At 53.8% G+C, this 17,176-nt stretch overlaps 2 protein-coding genes across 5 annotated transcripts in view; one reads left to right on the forward strand and one right to left on the reverse strand.

Annotated features, from left to right (window-relative positions):
* The window catches only part of ZMAT5 (zinc finger, matrin-type 5), a 19,557-nt gene extending 8,755 nt beyond the window's left edge, over window positions 1–10,802 (reverse strand). Inside the window, exons 1-2 of one of the 4 annotated variants that reach the window (XM_015562885.1) lie at window positions 10,702–10,802; window positions 2,670–2,820 (exon numbers count right to left, since the gene is read on the reverse strand). In XM_015562885.1, coding sequence (XP_015418371.1) covers window positions 2,670–2,796 — 127 coding nt within the window. In that variant the 5' untranslated portion in view covers window positions 2,797–2,820; window positions 10,702–10,802. Of the gene's footprint in view, window positions 1–2,669; window positions 2,821–10,698 lie in introns of all 4 variants that reach the window. The other 3 variants (XM_006762065.2, XM_006762064.2, XM_015562884.1) reach the window with 3 other exon arrangements.
* Window positions 10,803–11,091: 289 nt separating this feature from the next.
* Window positions 11,092–13,365, forward strand: LOC102771720 (cytochrome b-c1 complex subunit 9). The gene is made up of 2 exons (XM_006762066.2): window positions 11,092–11,294; window positions 13,108–13,365. The coding sequence occupies exons 1-2, from the start codon at window positions 11,145–11,147 to the stop codon at window positions 13,144–13,146; spliced, it is 189 nt and encodes a 62-aa protein (XP_006762129.1). The 5' UTR covers window positions 11,092–11,144; the 3' UTR covers window positions 13,147–13,365.
* Window positions 13,366–17,176: the final 3,811 nt, after the last annotated feature.

The raw sequence follows: 17,176 nt of genomic DNA on the forward strand, positions 1-17,176 counted from the left end.
AAGCAGATAATGGATGGACAGGACCTGGCAGAGGAAGCAGGCGACCCCTCTACCTGATGGCACATGGACCTGCTAGGAAAGTGGGGTAGGGAGTGGCCTCAGCATCATGTTCCCCAGGTGACACCGGCATGCAGCCAAGCCCGAGACCCTCTAGTGGATGCGCAACCAATGGGAGCAGTTCTGATTTCGTTTCCTCCTCACAAACCCACTGCTTAGTACTAACACCCCCATTTTGCAGAAGGGAAAACTGAGGTTCAGACAGGAGAAAGGTTCCCATGGTCAGGAAGTGGCAGTGTAGGTCTAAAGTCCCCACCTTTTCCCCTGTGGTGCTGGGTGAGTACCTGGCTCTAATGGGGGCTCCTCCCTTCCCCAGGGCAGTGAGGAGCTGGGGGAAGGGTAGGCTGCAGGGGCCAGGAGTTGGTTATGGGAGGACTCACTCCAGGGTGCCCTGGGGGGGCGGGGTTGGATCAGCAGGGTGGGGAGGGGTCCATCTTTCAGGACTGGGCTTGTCAGATCAGTCCAGCCAGCTGATGCCACACACCCTCCCAGGGGGTGGGCTGGTGGAGGGCAGAGGACATTGCCCAGGCCCCGCTGGGGTGGGGTGGGGTAGGGGGGTAGGACAGCTGAGGGTGGCAGGATGATGAGCCTACACAAGGGATTCTGGCTGGGTGGCTCAGGATTGAAAGGAGACTGCCAGGCTGCCCAGCACCTGACTGGTGGTTCTCAACCCCAGACTCATCGGGCAGCTATTCAAGTGCACGGATGCCCAAGCCCGTCTCAGGCTGTGCTTCCCTTCGTCGATGGGGAGAGCATGGGAACTGTTCAAAGCTCCCTTACGACTGACTGCTCCCAGCGCTGGGAACGCCGGCCGGGCCCTGCGCACAGAGGCCCACGCTCCTCCGCCTGGTGTTCAAGGCTCCTCGTGACCTGACCCCGTTGGTCCTTCTCGCTTCATCTCCCAACATTAACACCTGCCCCGACGCCCCGTGTCTGTTTGCTCGTTCATTTAGACATTCATCCGACAAACATTGACTGAGCACGCCCTGTGTGCCAGGCTCCGTGCCAGGATGGGGATTTAGTGGAGAACAAGGCAGACCTGGTCCTTCCTTCCAGTCCAGCAGCCACACTAATCCACGCGGATATAAACGGGGTAAACAGCATGAGGCCAAAGGACATGCCCTGGAGGGGTGTTGTGGGGGGAGGACACCCTGGAGGACTCTGCCTGCACTGAGATGGGGAACAGGCCGAGGGAGGAAGGGCATGTCTGCAGAGGGTACAGTAACTGTAGTGGCTAGTGTGGCTAGAGCTCAGAGGGAGCGGTCAGCTGAGAGTCTGGGACTCGGAGCAAACACCAGGGTGATCTTGAGGCCCAGTTCCATGCCAGGTCACAGCCCCCAAGATTTGGGGGACAGGGCGTCTCTGCCTGCCACCAGGGTCAAAGGCCTCCCAGGCACTCCCACTCCCAGACCCCAGCCACAGTCATGCCTGGCCTGCTGAGCAGCCTGGCCACCTGCCCTCATCCGAGCCTGTGAGGCTTCTCGTCTGAAATGGGGAGAGTCAGGGAGAGCTTTCAAAAGGCCATGCCCAGGCCCCGCCCCAAACCTGCCTCTGGGGGTGGGTCAGGGGGCCAGCATTGTTTAATTTCAAGGTCTCTAGGTGATCCTCGCTCCAGGGGCTGAGAGCCGCTGCTTTAGAGAATGACTAAGAAAAGCAAATGAAGACACCTGGCATGCAGCAGGCACTCAATAAATGCTCACCCCCTTCTTGTGAATTCTGAGCCACAGACCAGGGAACTCTGTCTCACCTTCTCCTTCCTGCTCAGCTGCTGGGACCCAGCTCCTCCCTTCCAGGCTCTGGGCCCTGTCCCTGAATCCTGCTCCCCAGGTCCCACTGAGCACCGGACCCCCCTCGGTTCATTCCGGGAGCTCTTGGACCCTTCACCCCACCGCCCAGCTCCCTCTCCATTTGAGCTGACTCCTGCTGAGCCCCTCGGCCCCTCCCTCACTGCTGCTCAGTGTGCATGTCCAACGACACGGCGCAGAGCAGCTCCTGCAGTGAGTGCCTGGGTGCCAGGCCGTGCTAGGTGCTGACAGCCTCAGTCCATTCACCCGTCACAGCTGCTCTGAGCAGCCCCTCCCGGAGGAAGCTCGGTTATTCAGCCACCCGTCGGCCCGGCATTCAGCGCCGTTCACTGCACTCCCTGCTTACACAGCAGCCAGTTATCAGTGTCAAATGCAGCTCTGGGCACACCGGCTGCTGCCTAAAGCCCCTCCAAGACCGCTCCCTGCCCTTGGGACAACCCAGCCCCCTGACTGTGGCCTCCAGTCCTGCGTGGTGGCCCTCGCCCTGCCCCCAGCTCTACCCCTCCCAGTCTCCTCTCCGGCCGGGTCCCTCTCCTGCACGCCCTCTGCCCGGATCGGTGTGGCTGGCCTTGCCCTGTCTCTCAGCTACTGACTCCCACATCACCTCCACAGCAGCCCGAGCCTGGCCAGGCATCTGACAACAGCCCCAGTCAAGCTCGCTGGGGAAAGCGCTCATGCTCCGTCTGACCTTCGGAGGCCCCTCTGCGCTGGGCCGCTGGCCCACGGGCTTCCTTGTCTGATAATAAGAAGGAGCACAGAGCGAAGGGCAGGGCCCCGCAGCCTGGCGGCCGAGTCGGCGGCACCCACCTCGGAACGTGTCGTACCAGGCCTTCTTGGCCTTGAGGTGCTGCAGCCCGTTCAGGTGCTTCTTGCGGTTGTGGAGGTTGTCCTGGAAGGAGCGGTCGCAGTAGTCACAGAAGTAACGCTTCCCCATGGCCCCGCGCTGCGGCTGCCCTGCCTGGGGAGCACAGAGCATGTCAGGGCAGGAGGGGACGCCACACCCCGAAGCCCATGCCCACCACCAGACGGAGCGCTCCCTGCGGGCCGGGCCTGGGCTGTGTAGGGAGCCTTTCCGTGCACCCACCGCCTCATTTAAAACTCACAACAGCCCGTGAGGGGCTTCGCGGGCCTCATCCCAGGGGGGTCCTTTAATCATTCTGATGCCCAGCCTCCACCCGGGGCCAGTTAAAGCAGAACCAGTGAGGGTGAGGCCTGGGCATCAGCACTTCTTAAATTTTCCACATGTCGCCAGGGAACCACCACCTTACACCCTCCACGCCTCTGATCTCCTCTCGACTGGGCTCTCCATGCCAACCACACAGCCTCCGCTCTGCTCCTCACGCACGCCAGCCCCATGCCCACCGCCCGGCGTCTGCATGCTGGTTCCTCTGCCTGGATGCCCTCCCCGGTACCTGCCAAGCTCGCTCACTCGACTCCTTCAATCTTCGCTCGAACACTACCTTCTCAGGAAGCGACCGTGACCACTTTACTTAAAATTGCAGAACCCTCCACCCTCCACTTAGCTTTCCCCATTTCCTGCCTCATTTGTATCCCCTGTGAGGTAACACGTTCCTGGTTCCGTTCACTGTCTCTTCTCCCCGTAGGAAGGTAAATCCACGCAGGCAGGGATATTTTTGTTCTGTTTATCGCTGAAGCTCCAGCACTCAAAGTGGTGCGCAGTGCACAGCAGGCAACCAGATAGTTGTTAAATAAACAAATCAATTCCCATTTTCCTTAAGGGACAACCGAGGCTCGGTAAGCCCAGGTCCCCTCAGCTCCAGCCGCCGCGTGTCCTCTCTTCCACACCAGCTCGATGCCCAGAGAAGCCAGAGGCCCAGGCAGAGGTGCCAACGGCTTCCCCAGGAGAGTGGCTCAGCTCTCCCGTGGCAGGTCCCCAGGCAGCCGGTTCAGGGTCTGAAGAGCCTCCAGCCGTGGTGACCACAGCAGCTACTCCTGACCCAGGAGATCTGCAGCCCAGGTCGGGGGTGACTCTCTGACTCTCCGGGGAGTTTGGTGCCACAAGATCAGAGGAGGACCAAGTGCCCTGAGGCCGTCAGGTGGGACCTGCACAGGCTGAGTCCAGACCAGCCCCTCCCCCTTCAGGTCCTATATTCTGGCCCCTCGTTTCCCAGAGCAGGTTCCCAAGGCCCAGGGGACCAAGACCGGAGGCTTCCCCAAGGTCATGAGGCGGCAGCACAGGCCGGCAGCACAAGCTCGACTCCCAGGATCTGGCAAATAAATACGAAGCTGGGGCCTGACCACAGGGCAGACAGACAGGGAAATGCATCTTGAAAAGAGGAGGCTGGAGAAAGAACTAAGACAAACAAGCCCCCTGGACAGGCCCGGCAGCGAGCGGGCTAAGGGAGAAAGCGGGCCTGCGGAGGCGGGGACAGCAGCCATTAAGTCAAGGGCTCTAATGGGATTACTAACAGACAGTCATTCCAAATGAAAACACATAAAACCTCTTTTCTCCAGTTACTGCTGAGAAACCACATCCCAGACACACGGACTTGATATATTAAATTTGGCAGCTCTAATACACCCGTCTTGCCAATAAACTTATAGGAGCTGGATTGAAATGGTAAGCGATGAACGCTTCACGGCCGGGAGCTAACCCAAGCCATTCACGAAGCCTGAAGCGCCCAGGAGCTGTGGCTCTGGAGAGTAACCGGGATGGGGGTGGGGTGGTGGGGGGGGACTGAGGGGGGGGTGTCCCTCTGGGAGGCCGAGACGAAATGGTGGCTGTGCAGCGGACTCAGCTGGACGAAACCACGCAGGGCACAGAGCAGCCAGCTGTGTGACCTTGGGCAAGTCGTTGCCCCCCTCTGGGCTCTACTTTCACTGTGGGAATGAGGTGGTGGGTCTGACTGGCCTCTTGGGGGAGGGATACACAGAGATGTGCTGCTCCCGATGAATTATTAACCACAAAAGAACGGGCAATACCAATGGCACTGGTGACGCCCAGCACTGTCGCCCAGGACCTGGCTCACTGTGCACCTGCTGCACTGGCACTAGGTTAAAAGCTTTCTAAACGCATCACCTCAGGGCACCCTGTGTGGCAGGACCTGTGACGCCTTTTCAGGAGAGGGCAGGAAGTGAATGACGTAGCCAAGGTGACACCGCCAGCAAGCACGGAGCTGGGCTCAGAACACAGGCCGAATGGCCCTAGGGCCGCTCCCAATCACAAGTGTCTCCTCCCGACAAGCCCCACTGATGACAGCTTCCCTTTGTGAGTCACTCGCGACACCCCTGCCAGGCCTCTTCTCCTCAAGTCTGAACCGGGGGACGACGAGGATGGATAAGGAAGACAGCGAGAAGAGACCCTAAGACCCCAAAGGCTGGCCTCTCACTGCCACCACCAGCCTCCCCGAAGGACCGCTGCCTCCGGCAGAGCCCAGCTCTAGACTTAACCCGCACCTGGCCACCCAGGGCACCTGCCTTCCGTCCTCTGGGCTCAAGGAAAAGAAGACCAACTAGTGGGGACACGGGGGTAGAAGAAAGGATAACAGAGAAGGGGGTGAGCTGGGGCGAGGGAAGAGCTTCAGACTGGACTCCTGCGGGCGAGGCCCCTGGCTCTCATTCCTCATTTAACCCTCAGAGACCCTCCCCCTCCCCATCAAGGTGGCCTTTCACAGATGAGGACCCAGGTTCAGAAACACTCCCCATGTGCTCAAGGCCAAGGCTAGGGGAGACACTGAGAAAGGTCCTTCCTCATCCGCCTGGAGCCCCACGCCCTGCGAAGCCATGTGCCGAGGCCCTGCAGCCACACAGGCCAGAGCCAGCACCCACACGGGGGTCAGCCTGACCTCAGAACCCCTTCTTTCCCCTCCCACTGCTCCGCTGCAAGGCTGTCACGGGGCAGACATTTGTGCTTCATTGATATTCTTGGTCCCTTCCATTGTGTGCGCCTCGGGTACAGAGAGCTCTGGCACCAGGCTAAAATAAGCCAGCAGCTCGGCTGCGGCCAGGGGCCGGCACACACACTGTAATTACCCAGGACTTGGGCTCACCACATGCTGCCCTCAAGCTCACCTGTCATCCCTTCTAATTATGGCGCTGCCAGACCCCAGGTAAACAGCCCACCGCAGCCAGCGGACGGCTTCATTGCACACCCGCCAGGAGCATGGCAACGTCCCAGCGCCACAGATGCCAGCCGTCTGGATGGGATGGCATTGGAACCGCCCTGTGGGGGTGGCCCACAGACTGCCCACCGAGGACCAGCTCCAACAGGGATGCCAAGGAGACCCAGATGTCTTCCCTGAGGGGAGCCCCAATGTTAGGGGTCCCCCTCAGATGCCCCGGTGTTTTGTAGCAACCACCGGGCTTTCTCATCCTGATCGCGTTCCATTCCACCCCAGGGAGCGAGGTGCAACCCTTCCTCCCGGCAGAAGAAGGCAGTGGGGGCCCCGCCCACAGCAATTTCCCACGCAGCAGGTCTGGGAGAGGGCCAGGATCTAGGGGGGCTCTGGTGCAGAGTCTACGGACCCCCCTGGGAGAAATGATGGTCCTTCAAGGTAGCAGGTGATGGGCTGAAGAACAGAGGGAGGGAAAGCCACCCCGAAGTCACACTGATCACCCACGTCAACCCTCCTCTAATCATTCAACCCAGGTGGGAACCCCACCCGTGCCACTTCCAGGCCGGGAAACTCTCAGCAAACTGCTTACCCACTGAGCCTCATCTGGAAGAGGAAGGTAATAATACTATTTCGTAAGATTACCATGAGGATTAAAGCATGCGCGCTCGGTGTTAGCGCAGCGCCTGACATGCTGATGGTGCTCAACACTCATCTGTGGATGTGGCAGCAGCCGTGGCCTGCAGCGATACCACCTCCTCATGTGTGTGCCGTGTGATGTTTGCTCCCTAAGCTGTATCACGGTTTTGTGTGATAAGAGAATAGAGCAGAGGTGACAGGACGTCACTTACAGGATCAAGTTATAAAAGGGCGCTGTGGCTTCCATCCTGGTGTCTCCCCTCTAATCACTCGCTGTGGGGGAAGCTGGCTGCCATATTGTGGGGAGGTCCAAGTGGCAAGGAATCGAACCCTGTTGGCAGTCATGTGAGTAATCTTGGAAGTGGACCCTCCAGCCCCAGTCAAGCCTTCGGATGAGTGCAGCCCTGGGCTTGGAGTGCAACCTTCTGGGGCGGTCTGAGCCGGAACCACCCAGCTAAGCCACTCCCAAATTCCTGAGAAAATGTCTGCTGATGTTTCTCTCTCTCTCTCTTTCTTCCTCTCCCCCCCACCCCCACTCAAAAAACAACAATAACAAAACCCCACCAAAAACCAATGGGAAAAAACTCATCACAACAGAATATATAATACCACTATTATAAGGAAAAAAAGCCTCCCACACTCATACATAGATTAGAGCAGACACAAAATATTTACTGTGGTAATGCCTAGATAATAGGATTATGCGCAGGGTTTTCCCCCCCACTTTGTGTTTTTCTATTATTCTACATTTTGACATTTAGCATGTATTGTTTTTAAGTGTCCCCCAAAAATTCCCATAAAAAGTGGGAAATTCGTCAGGCAGGGATAAACCCTATTTCTTCTTCCTTGGGAAACACCGCGGATGGTTCCAGTGACCTGGTTCGCCAGGATGAACCTGGAAAGGGATGCAAGGGAGACATTTCCCTTGGCCCCTGGCTGAAGGCTGATAGGTGCGCCCCGATTCTAAGCAGACCTGGCCCAGCGCAGGCGGCTGAACCTGAATCGGGCTCCAGGGAGCCACAGGCTGGAGACACGGTTTCTCATCAGACAGTTACAGGTCCCAGGAGGCCAGAGCTTCCAAATGGAAAAGGTAAAAATAGTCTGAAGGAGGCTCCTGCGCCAGATACCCAGGCTCAGAACGGCGTGTGCCTCCCCCTTCTTCCCCCCCACCCCAGTCTGGGCTTCAAATCCATCTGACCCTCTGTTACCACCCAGTCAGGTCTCCCCTCCTCACACTGGACCAGCCTCCCCAGTTTACCTGCCCTGGGCAGCACCAGGCCAGCCCTCTTAAAATAACTGCTGCTCCAACTTTCCCGTGGCTCCCTGTGCGGGGTTTATTGCAGATGAAGTCTCCCGGGTCAGATCTCCAGGATCCGGACCCGGCAGATCTGGAGGGGCCCAGAAACCTGCGTTTTAACCAGCGAGTCTAGCACCTGCTAGGAGGCACCCGCTAAGGAACAAAAGCCCAGGGGAACAGCTTGTGCTCACCGGCCTCCATTCCCTGCATCCAAGGGCCTCTGCTGGGGACAGCGCCCCTGGGGAGGCATGGCCCCCGATTCGAGTCCCAGTCACCAATCGGTCCGCTTGCTGAAGGGGTAACCCCGACTTCACTGGTATTCACGTCCATGAATAAAACTGTTTCCCGTCCTGGCTGGGTGTCCTGTCACACTCCAGGAAAATTTAGAATTGTAAAGAGAGAGAGTAGAATAAATCAAACTTCTTGTACAGGGCAGTGTAAAGCAGATCCACTGGTGTCCGTATGGAAAATAATACAATAATTAATAAAAAACAATACAAGGAAAAACTCTGTGTTTCACCTCCTCACAACTGTAACCGACCTTTGCCCCACCCGTACTTATGTTCCTGTCCTGAATTTAGTAATTGTTAGTGCACACTTGGTATTTGAAAGTATCAGGAACATTGAAAAGAATTTGACATGTTGCGTAGATGACAGATAAGCAATGTGATTCCAATTTAAAATATCAAAGTTAAAGTATATAGCTAGGAAATTGATAGAATATATGTCAGTAATTGGCATTAGACTTGTGACTTCAAATGGAGAGGTTAGCAATGGTTGGAAAAACTGGCTACATATTAAGATCTCCTGGGGTGCTATAACGATACTAAAGGTGCCCCCCCATATCCTAATTTTATGTCAGAGATGTATTTTACTAACTCCCCAGACTGAGAACAGTGACAAGAGAATCTGTCTATTAAAAGCACTGAACTCTTTACAAGAACTTAAAATTCACTGTTTACAGGTTTAATTTATTAGATGTTTTAGTAACTGTTTAAGTATTCTGGGGAAATTATGCTTGTTAGGTTATGTATCTGAGATACTTAAAAAGAAAATCAAATATATTACACTTATAAGTGGAATTAAATATGCAAGGCAATGCAATTAGGCTGTTCATAGGGCTGAATGTTTAAAGGGATTTAGTGTGTTCAACATTACTCAAAGGAAAAGGTAAGGTCGTTTTTCTTGTTTTTCTAGGTCTAAGTATAAAATAATAATTTCTAAGTTGAATTTGATGGCTTGCAGAAAATTAGGTTTTAAAAAATTGTTGCTCCAAAGAGAATTAACTAAAGAGGTAAAAAAATAAAACAAGCCACAACCTAACCGTGTCTTCCCCACCCATTCCACCTAAAATAATTCCTCCTCTGAACTTCCCATCGGCCAGATTTGTCATTAGCAACACGGAAGTATTCCTTCCCCAGAAGCGTCAAGCGGCCTATCCCGAAGGGGTACTAGGATGCTTTGCAGATTGAAAATAACCACAGTGAGGATGTACAGCGTCTCACATTTCCCCTCCCAGGCCCCTACTCAGGCATCACTGCCCGGTTTACAAGTCCGCTCCGGGCCTCGAATCCAGCCCCTGGTTTCCAATGCCACACCCCGAAGTCAATGGCTTTTCTCTCTGGCCCAGACCTCTCCTCTGAACTCCAGAGCCAAATCCCCAGTTGCCTGTAGACATCTCAGCTGGATGTCTCAGGGGCAGCTCAAACTTAACTTGACCAAAACAGAGAGCAGCCAGAATGAGGCCATTAAAATGTAAATTAGCACAGGTCACCACCCAGCCGAAAACCTTCCAGGGGCTTCCTGTGCAGCTAGAAAAACGTAAGGCTCCTTCCCACAGGCTACAAGGCCTTACCTGCGCTGCCCTGCCGCCTCTTCACAGCCCACTCTGCTTCTGTCCCTTAGACACCCCGACTGCAGCAGCCTCAGGCCTCCGCTGCAACGTCTCCCTTATTTGAGTTCCTACTATTCGTGCAAGTCTCTGGCTAAGTGTCCCTCTGGCTAACCTGTCTTCTGCTCTTCAAAGCATCGCTGGCTTGTCATTGCTGCTCCTCCCCACCCGCCCGCACGCAGCAGAATGAGTCCCCAGCGCCAGGCCCGGAGAAGACGCTCAGAGAACCGTTGTTGCCCTGGTCGGGTGGTTCAGTTGGTTGGAGCGTGGTCCTGAGCACGAAAAGGCTGAGGGTCCGATCCCCAGTCAGGGCACATACTTAGGTGACGGATTCGATCCCCCCGGTCGGTACGGAAAGCAATCAATCGATTTAGATGTTTCTCTCTCATTAGATGTGTCTCTCTCTTCCCCTCCCCCTCTCTTCTAAAAATCAATTAAAACACAAACACACACACAACATCCTCCGGAGAGGATGAAAATAAGTAAGTAAATAAATAATAAAACGAACGAATGAATGAATGAAATATCTGTTGACGGCCCGAGCACCCCAAAGCTCCTGTTCTTTCTATTCCCAGGTAGGAATGATGGTGTCAGCCCTCCCGCCTTGCAGGCCAGGGTTCTCGGATGGGAAGCCCAGAGATGCGGGAAATGGGAAGAACCGCCCTTTTCCCTGGAGTCGGGCGGATGGGTTCAGCCCCCAGGACCGGACTTTTTGCCACGGGCTCCAACGTTAGCCCAGAACTTGAAACTGACCGAGGAATCAGGGAATGGAGATGAGCCGGGGACCCAGACGCCCACGCCCCTCGCTCTTCTACTTCCTAAACCCGTTCAACGGTGCGGCCCGCCGGGAGGAGCGCGGACTTGGAAAGAAGAGCCCAAGTCCTCCCGTGAGGGACAGGAGACCAAAACGCAACCCTCGATGTCCCGCAAAGAAGGTACCTGACTCGGCCCGGCCCGACGGCCCAGCGCTCCTCCTCCTCCGCCCTTGCGTTGCGAACTGCTTGCTGGGATTCGTAGTCCTTCCTTAGGTATCAGTTCTCCTTTCCCAGAAACCTTTGCGAATTAAAGCTGCAACACCATGAGGGTAGGTGGGGGAGCGCGAGGGTTTCTGGGTATTGTAGTTAGCAATATTCAATCAGCAAGAAATGATTGAGGAGTAAAATTGTGTAATAAATATTACCAAACAGTTTGGGCTGCTGTGATCTGAACCTTATAAGACTTTTGTCCCGTGTAAGCCATCCGTTACCTCCGTGATTCAAAACGACGAGTACGGAGATTCAGAGGGACTACATGTCCCATAAAGCACTGCACGTCGGAGGCCTTTGGAGAGCAAGGTCGGCCGCGGCGCAGGCGCGGCGTCTCTACTTCGGCGGTGGGGAAACATGGCGGCTCCGACGCTAAGTGGGAGGCTGTACTCCCTGCTCTTCCGCAGAACCTCTACCTTCGCCCTAACCATCGCCGTGGGTGCCCTGTTCTTCGAGCGTGCCTTCGACCAAGGCGCGGACGCGATCTACGAGCACATCAACCAGGGGGTGAGGGCCTAGGCCATCCATCCATGACCTTGGGCCCACCTGAGCGTGTCAATGGGAAGGGAGGTGGGACGGGGCGCAGTGCACCTTCACAAGGAAGAGGGGTGAACCCTGCGCGTCTTCTGTCTGCAGACTGCCATCTGCCCTTTCTGCCGGGGGTGAATCCTAAACCGTCAAACGAGGTCAATAGAGTCCACTTTGCAGGGCGTTTAAATATTGCGATCTCCCACTTTTCCACTTGCAGACCGAAGCCTTAGGGAGAGCAAAGGACTTCCTAGGGCTGCAGCACCAGGAAGTCAGGGCTGGGACTGAACCCCCTGTCCCCGCGGAGGGTTTCGAGGGCAGATTGGAGCGGTGGACGATGGCGAAAAGGACATCTGTCCCCTTAGACCTCGCGGCTGCCTTTTCCGATGGCGCCTTCGCTTCCCAGGGCTTCCCGCGCCAGTGGCGCGGCGTTCACGGTGGTTCCGAGTCGGGGCTGTGAAATCGGAGCCCTGCGTGGGAACGCTGGGCCTCGGTTCTTTACAGCTGTGACGTTAAGTGGGGCAAGTTTCTTAGCATCGCTGAGCTTCACTTCTACCCGTGACATAGATCACAGTAACGACCTCGGATTTACTGTGAATATTGTTGGACCTACAGGCAAGATGCCACCCTGCCTGCCAGGCAGTGCCACTCAGGAAAGAACATTTGTACACCCGGGTTGCGGGTTCGATCCCTGATCCCGGGTGGGGGTGCGTGGGGGAGGCAACCTACCAATGATTCTCTCTCTCCCCCCGCCCCCCACCTCCCTCTGTCTCTAAAAAACCAGTAAAAACATGTCCTCAGATGAGGATTAAAAAAGAAAGACAATAACATGCTACATTCCTCAGGAGAAATTGGGAGCATGAGGTGGGGGATCAGGCAGGCGCTGGGCTGGGTGCCGTGCAGACTGTTTATCATTAAGTCCTGGCTTATACTAGGGCACGCCTTGTGCAGATAGCCCTGTCCCCCACCGTTCGTTCAGTTTGTAATGCATCACGGTAGCCAGGCAGGCTCTGTTCACGAACGCGGTGTTGCCTGTGGCCAGGGCAGCATTCTGCCCGTATAAAGCTCCTACCACAGTTCCATCTCCTGCAAGCAGCTCGCCGTTCCCCGCGTTTGGGAGAGGCGTGGAAGTGTGTTGTCCTGACTTCTGTATTTTTAGGAATGAGAGTCCAGCTCGTCCCTGACCCAGAAAGGACAGGTCTGAGGAAAGGAGGATGGCTCGGTGTGAAGTGTTTTGGGGACTCTCTGTTGTTTAGGATCCCTTAAGTCATACCTAGAGTTGAAGAAGTAAACCGTCTCCCCGGCTCTGTTCCTTAGTAATTGTACTTTGGGGCAGATCCCTCAATCTCGGTACCTCAATGTCCTATAAAAGTAATAACATCTTTTTTGTGTGTTTTTTTTTAATCCTCACCTGAGGATATGTTTTTCTTGATTTTAGAGAGAGAGGAAGGGAGGGAGAGAAACATGGATGTGAAAGAAACATGGATCAGTTGCCTCCCTTCTGGGGATTGAACCTGCCGCCCGTGCCCTGAGGGGAACTGAACCCATGACCTTTCGGTGTACAAAAGGACGCTCCAACCCACTGAGCCACACCAGCCAGGGCTCAGAGCATTTTATAAACATTAGGAATGTGTGACAAGCCTGGTACTGCTTCCAATTTTCCCGCTGCAACTGTCAGGACGTGGTAAGACTTTCTCTCAAGCTCGTTTTAGGGACCAGGGCAGTGGGAGTATAATTGTAAAATGTGAGAGGGGAAACTTAAAACTTTGTGGCTTTTGTCTTTAAAATGCAGAAGCTGTGGAAACACATCAAGCACAAGTATGAGAACTAGTTCCTCGGAGGCGCCCATCAAGGCCGGACGGACCAGGCCCTCCCGCCAACTGTTTGCCCGGAGCCAGGGCCTCAGCGTGAGAAGATGCTCACAGCACTGTCCACGGACCACGTTTAGCTGTTGTTACGAAATGGCTTCACCTGACAGACTCTTAACTTCTGCTGTGTTTGAAGTATGATTAGTCAGAGTCATCAGCAAATAAATGTCAGCTGTCCTTGAGACCTGCTTCCGGATTGGTGCTTTATTAACTCAGCCCGATCGTCACCGGTCAGTTCCTTGGGACCACTTCAGAGTCCTCTGCAAACACTTAAGGGCAGCTTCCATTATTCTGGGTTTCCCATTAACTTCCAAAGAATTCCGGTTTTCAAAAACATGAGCTAGGGTTGGGGATGTGACCTGCAACTTTGTCTTCCAAACCGATAATTCCATTCTTTTTTTTTTTGAACCTGGGACCTTTCATTCCGCAGGCCGACGCTCTATCCACTGAGCCAAACTGGTTTTGGCCAATAATTCCATTCTTAAATCGTGTAGAGGGGAGCTGACTGGCTTGGCCATGGGGAGGCACTATGGCCTCAGCTGGGAAAGAAAAACCCTGGCCTGAGCACTGTGGGGCACCCCAGTCCCCAGAGTCAAGTCTCCATTCCGTCTTGAACTTGCTGTGTGTCTGGGCAAGCTGCCGTGCTTCTCTGGGCCATAACCCGTCTGATGATTGAATTAGGCCAGAACTCGAAGCCTCCTGCTAGAGTTCTGCTCTCTAAAGAGTTTGGTTTGTCATGGTACTCACAGGTTTGAATCCTTACTCCACCCGTTCTAGTTGTGCAAGGGAAAAGGCTTTTTTTATTTTTAATTTTTATTGATTTCAGAGAGGAAGGGAGAGGGAGAGATAGAAACATCAATATCAATGATGAAAGAGAATCACTGATGGGCTGCCTTCTGCATGCTCCACATTGGGGATGGAGCCCACAACCCAGGCATGTGCCCTGAGCGGGAATCAAACCGTGACCTCCAGGTTCATAGGTCAACGCTCAACCACTCAGCTACGCCGGCTGGGCTGAATGGAATTTTGAATGGAAATTTCAGCCAAGTAAAGATCAAGGGGAAGAGCATTCCAAGAAAAGAGAACAGTAAGTGCGAAGCCCCCTGAGGTCAGTGTGAGCTTGGTTTATCCACTGAACTGAAATGAGGGAGGACGGGAGAGAGAGGGCCAGATACCGTGTGGCCTTGTCGGCCGTGCTAAAGGAGTTCAGATTTTATTCTAAGAAAGGGAAGCCCTGGGGGAGTTTCTGATCAATAGCTTACATTTGTCAGCTTCTTAATATGAGCCAGGCTTTGTATTAAGTGCTTTGCAGTTTCCGTGTCACTTAAAGTGAATGATGATCCAATAATCCATATTATTATTACCACTGAGTGGCTCGAGTGAAGTGTAAAGAGCACTGATTTTTAAGAATGGACCGTCCTGGGTGAATTCAAGCACCAGCGCTCCCTGGCTGTGTGAACTCGGGCAAGTTACTTCCCTTCTCTGAGCCCATTTCCTCATCTGTGAAATACCCTCTGTGAGATTGCACAGTGGCAGCTACGATTCCTGATTTCTGGAGATGTCATCTTAAAGCGGTGTCAAGAGGAGTAAGGATCACTGTGCAGTAAATCTTGCCCTGCTGGCTGCTTAATTAACCCGGCCGGGGGCTACCCGGAAGCCTAGCTCCTGCAGGGCTGCCTGCCAAGGCTCGGAACTTCTCAGCTCTGGGTGGAGTCCAAATTGTCCTGGCAGCTCAAAGCAAAAAGGAAAGCCCAGCCCTCCGAACATTCCAGGCTCGTCCCCGGTGGACACGGACACGAGGATGCTGCCTATCACAGGCTGGGCTCCCTGGGAAATGGACTCTTCAGTGCACAGGAGCTTTATTAAGAAGTGCCCTGGGGGTCAGCGAAGGAAGAGAAGGAAACAGAACTGGCAGAGGGAGAAGGCAGATGCAGGCGCAGTCTCAGCGGAGGCCTCTGCTGACCCCGATCCCCAGGGAGTTCTGAGAATGGGATGACCTTCCAGAGCTGTCCTGAGCAGGGTGAGAGGGTAGCCCTTTAAAAAATATCTATATATCTATATATATAGATAGATATACATATATATTTGTATTGATTTCAGAGAGGAAGGAAGAGAAAGAAACATCAATGAGGAGAGAGAATCACTGATCGGCTGCCTCCTGCACACTCCATACTGAGGATCTGTTGCTGCAACCTGGGCATGTGCCCTGACCGGAAATCGAAAAGTGACCTGGTTCATGGGTCGACACTGAACCACTGAGCTACACTGGCCGGCAAGAGGGCAGCCCTGTACAGTCACGTCAGTCACCCAGTGAGGCTGCTGCCGAGGAAGGAGGCAGAATGGGGCAGGGCAGTTCTTGGCGTGGCTGACCTCTGACGGGGCCGACAGCTGAAGCCGCTGGCCGATAGCACTTCCAGCATCCCACTCCTGCGGGGGATCCGGGCACCAAATCTGAGCATCCACCACACCCCTCTACATCCTTCTCAGGCCCACGAGAGTGGATTTGCAAAACGGAAACAGCTAGATATGCTTTTACTTATTAAACTCAGAAGGTTTTGTTACTGTAATACCTGGTATGAGCAAAGAGATGTGGTCTGGTCATTCTCAAATCCTGCTGGTGGGAAGGCCAACCTGACAGTCAAAAACTCTGACCCAGCCCGGCCAGTGTGGCTCAGTGGTTGAGCATCGACCTATGAACCAGGAGGTCATGGTTCAATTCCTGGTCAGGGCACAGGCTCCGGGTTGCAGGCTCCATTCTCAATGTGAGGCATGCAGGAGCCAGCCAGTCAAACGATTCTCATCATTGATGTTTCTATCTGAAATATCAATAAAAATATATTTTTAGAAAAACTTTGACCCAGCCGTTCTGTTTCTAAAATTTACCCTGGGAAAATAATCATGGGTGTGGATGAACGTTTAGCCAGCAGGCTGGCTGCTCAATGTAGTTTAGTAGCAAATAATGAGGAACAACCTAGGTGCGCACTACAGGGCACTGGTACAAGAGAATACTATTAAGCCCTTAAAAAGGATGAGAATGAGAAATGGGAGAAATGTTCACAATGTCTTTTTTTTTATTGATTGATTTTGTTACAGAGAGGAAGGAAGAGAGATAGAGAGTTAGAAACTTCGATGAGAGAGAAACATCGATCAGCTGCCTCCCGCACACTTCCCACTAGGGATGTGCCCGCAACCTAGGTACATGCCCTTGACCGGAATCGAACCTGGGGCCCTTCAGTCCTCAGGCTGACGCTCTATCCACTGAGCCAAACCGGTTTCGGCCACAATGTCTTAATAACTGAAACAGTGGTGATAACAGCACGTGTCTGTGGTAAGATCCCGTGTGTGTGTGTGTGTGTGTGTGTGTGTGTATGTAAAACCAATGTGTATATCCCTTTTTCTGAAATAATGCTTGAAGGATAAGAACTAAAACCCCAACCGTAATTATGTCCAGATGGTAGGATTATGGTGGTTTTCTTCCTCTCCGCCTTGTGTGAACGACACTGCGTATGACTGCTTTTGTAAGAAGGAGACGGGGGAAGCAATGTAAGTGGTAAAAAGAAATAGATTCCATCCTGTAACTCAGCCAGCCCTTCCAATTCGAAGGGACAAGGGCTGTCCTACAAATGAGTCTGGAGTCTTCCCAGGAAAGAAGAGAAATCAATGCATTTAAAATGTCTGAGCAGCCCTAGCCGGTTTGGCTCGGTTTAATTCCGGTCAAGGGCACATGCCCTGGTTGCAGGCTCCATCCCCAGTGTCGGGGGTGCAGGAGGCAGCCGATCCATGATTCTCTCTCATCATTAATGTTTCTCTCTCTCCCTTCCTCTCTGAAATCAATAAAAATATATTTAAAAGAATAAAAAATAAAACGTCTGAGCAACGTGTAAAGTTGAAGGGAATACCAATTCTTCAGGCAAGATGGAAGTTATGGCAGCCGCTCGAGTGTCAGTGAGGGACAGGCACTGTGTACCAGGGGCAGGCACAGCCCCCAGGGGA

Source organism: Myotis davidii, unplaced genomic scaffold, assembly GCF_000327345.1.
Source record: "Myotis davidii unplaced genomic scaffold, ASM32734v1 scaffold478, whole genome shotgun sequence".
NCBI lineage: Eukaryota > Metazoa > Chordata > Mammalia > Chiroptera > Vespertilionidae > Myotis > Myotis davidii.

What these genes read in the sequence shown, in the direction of transcription:
- LOC102771720 (XM_006762066.2), top strand. Translation starts at nt 11,145, where the DNA reads ATGGCGGCTCCGACGCTAAGTGGGAGGCTGTACTCCCTGCTCTTCCGC. An exon ending in ACGAGCACATCAACCAGGGG is followed by an intron (nt 11,295 to 13,107) that starts GTGAGGGCCTAG and finishes TTTAAAATGCAG; the next exon opens with AAGCTGTGGAAACACATCAA.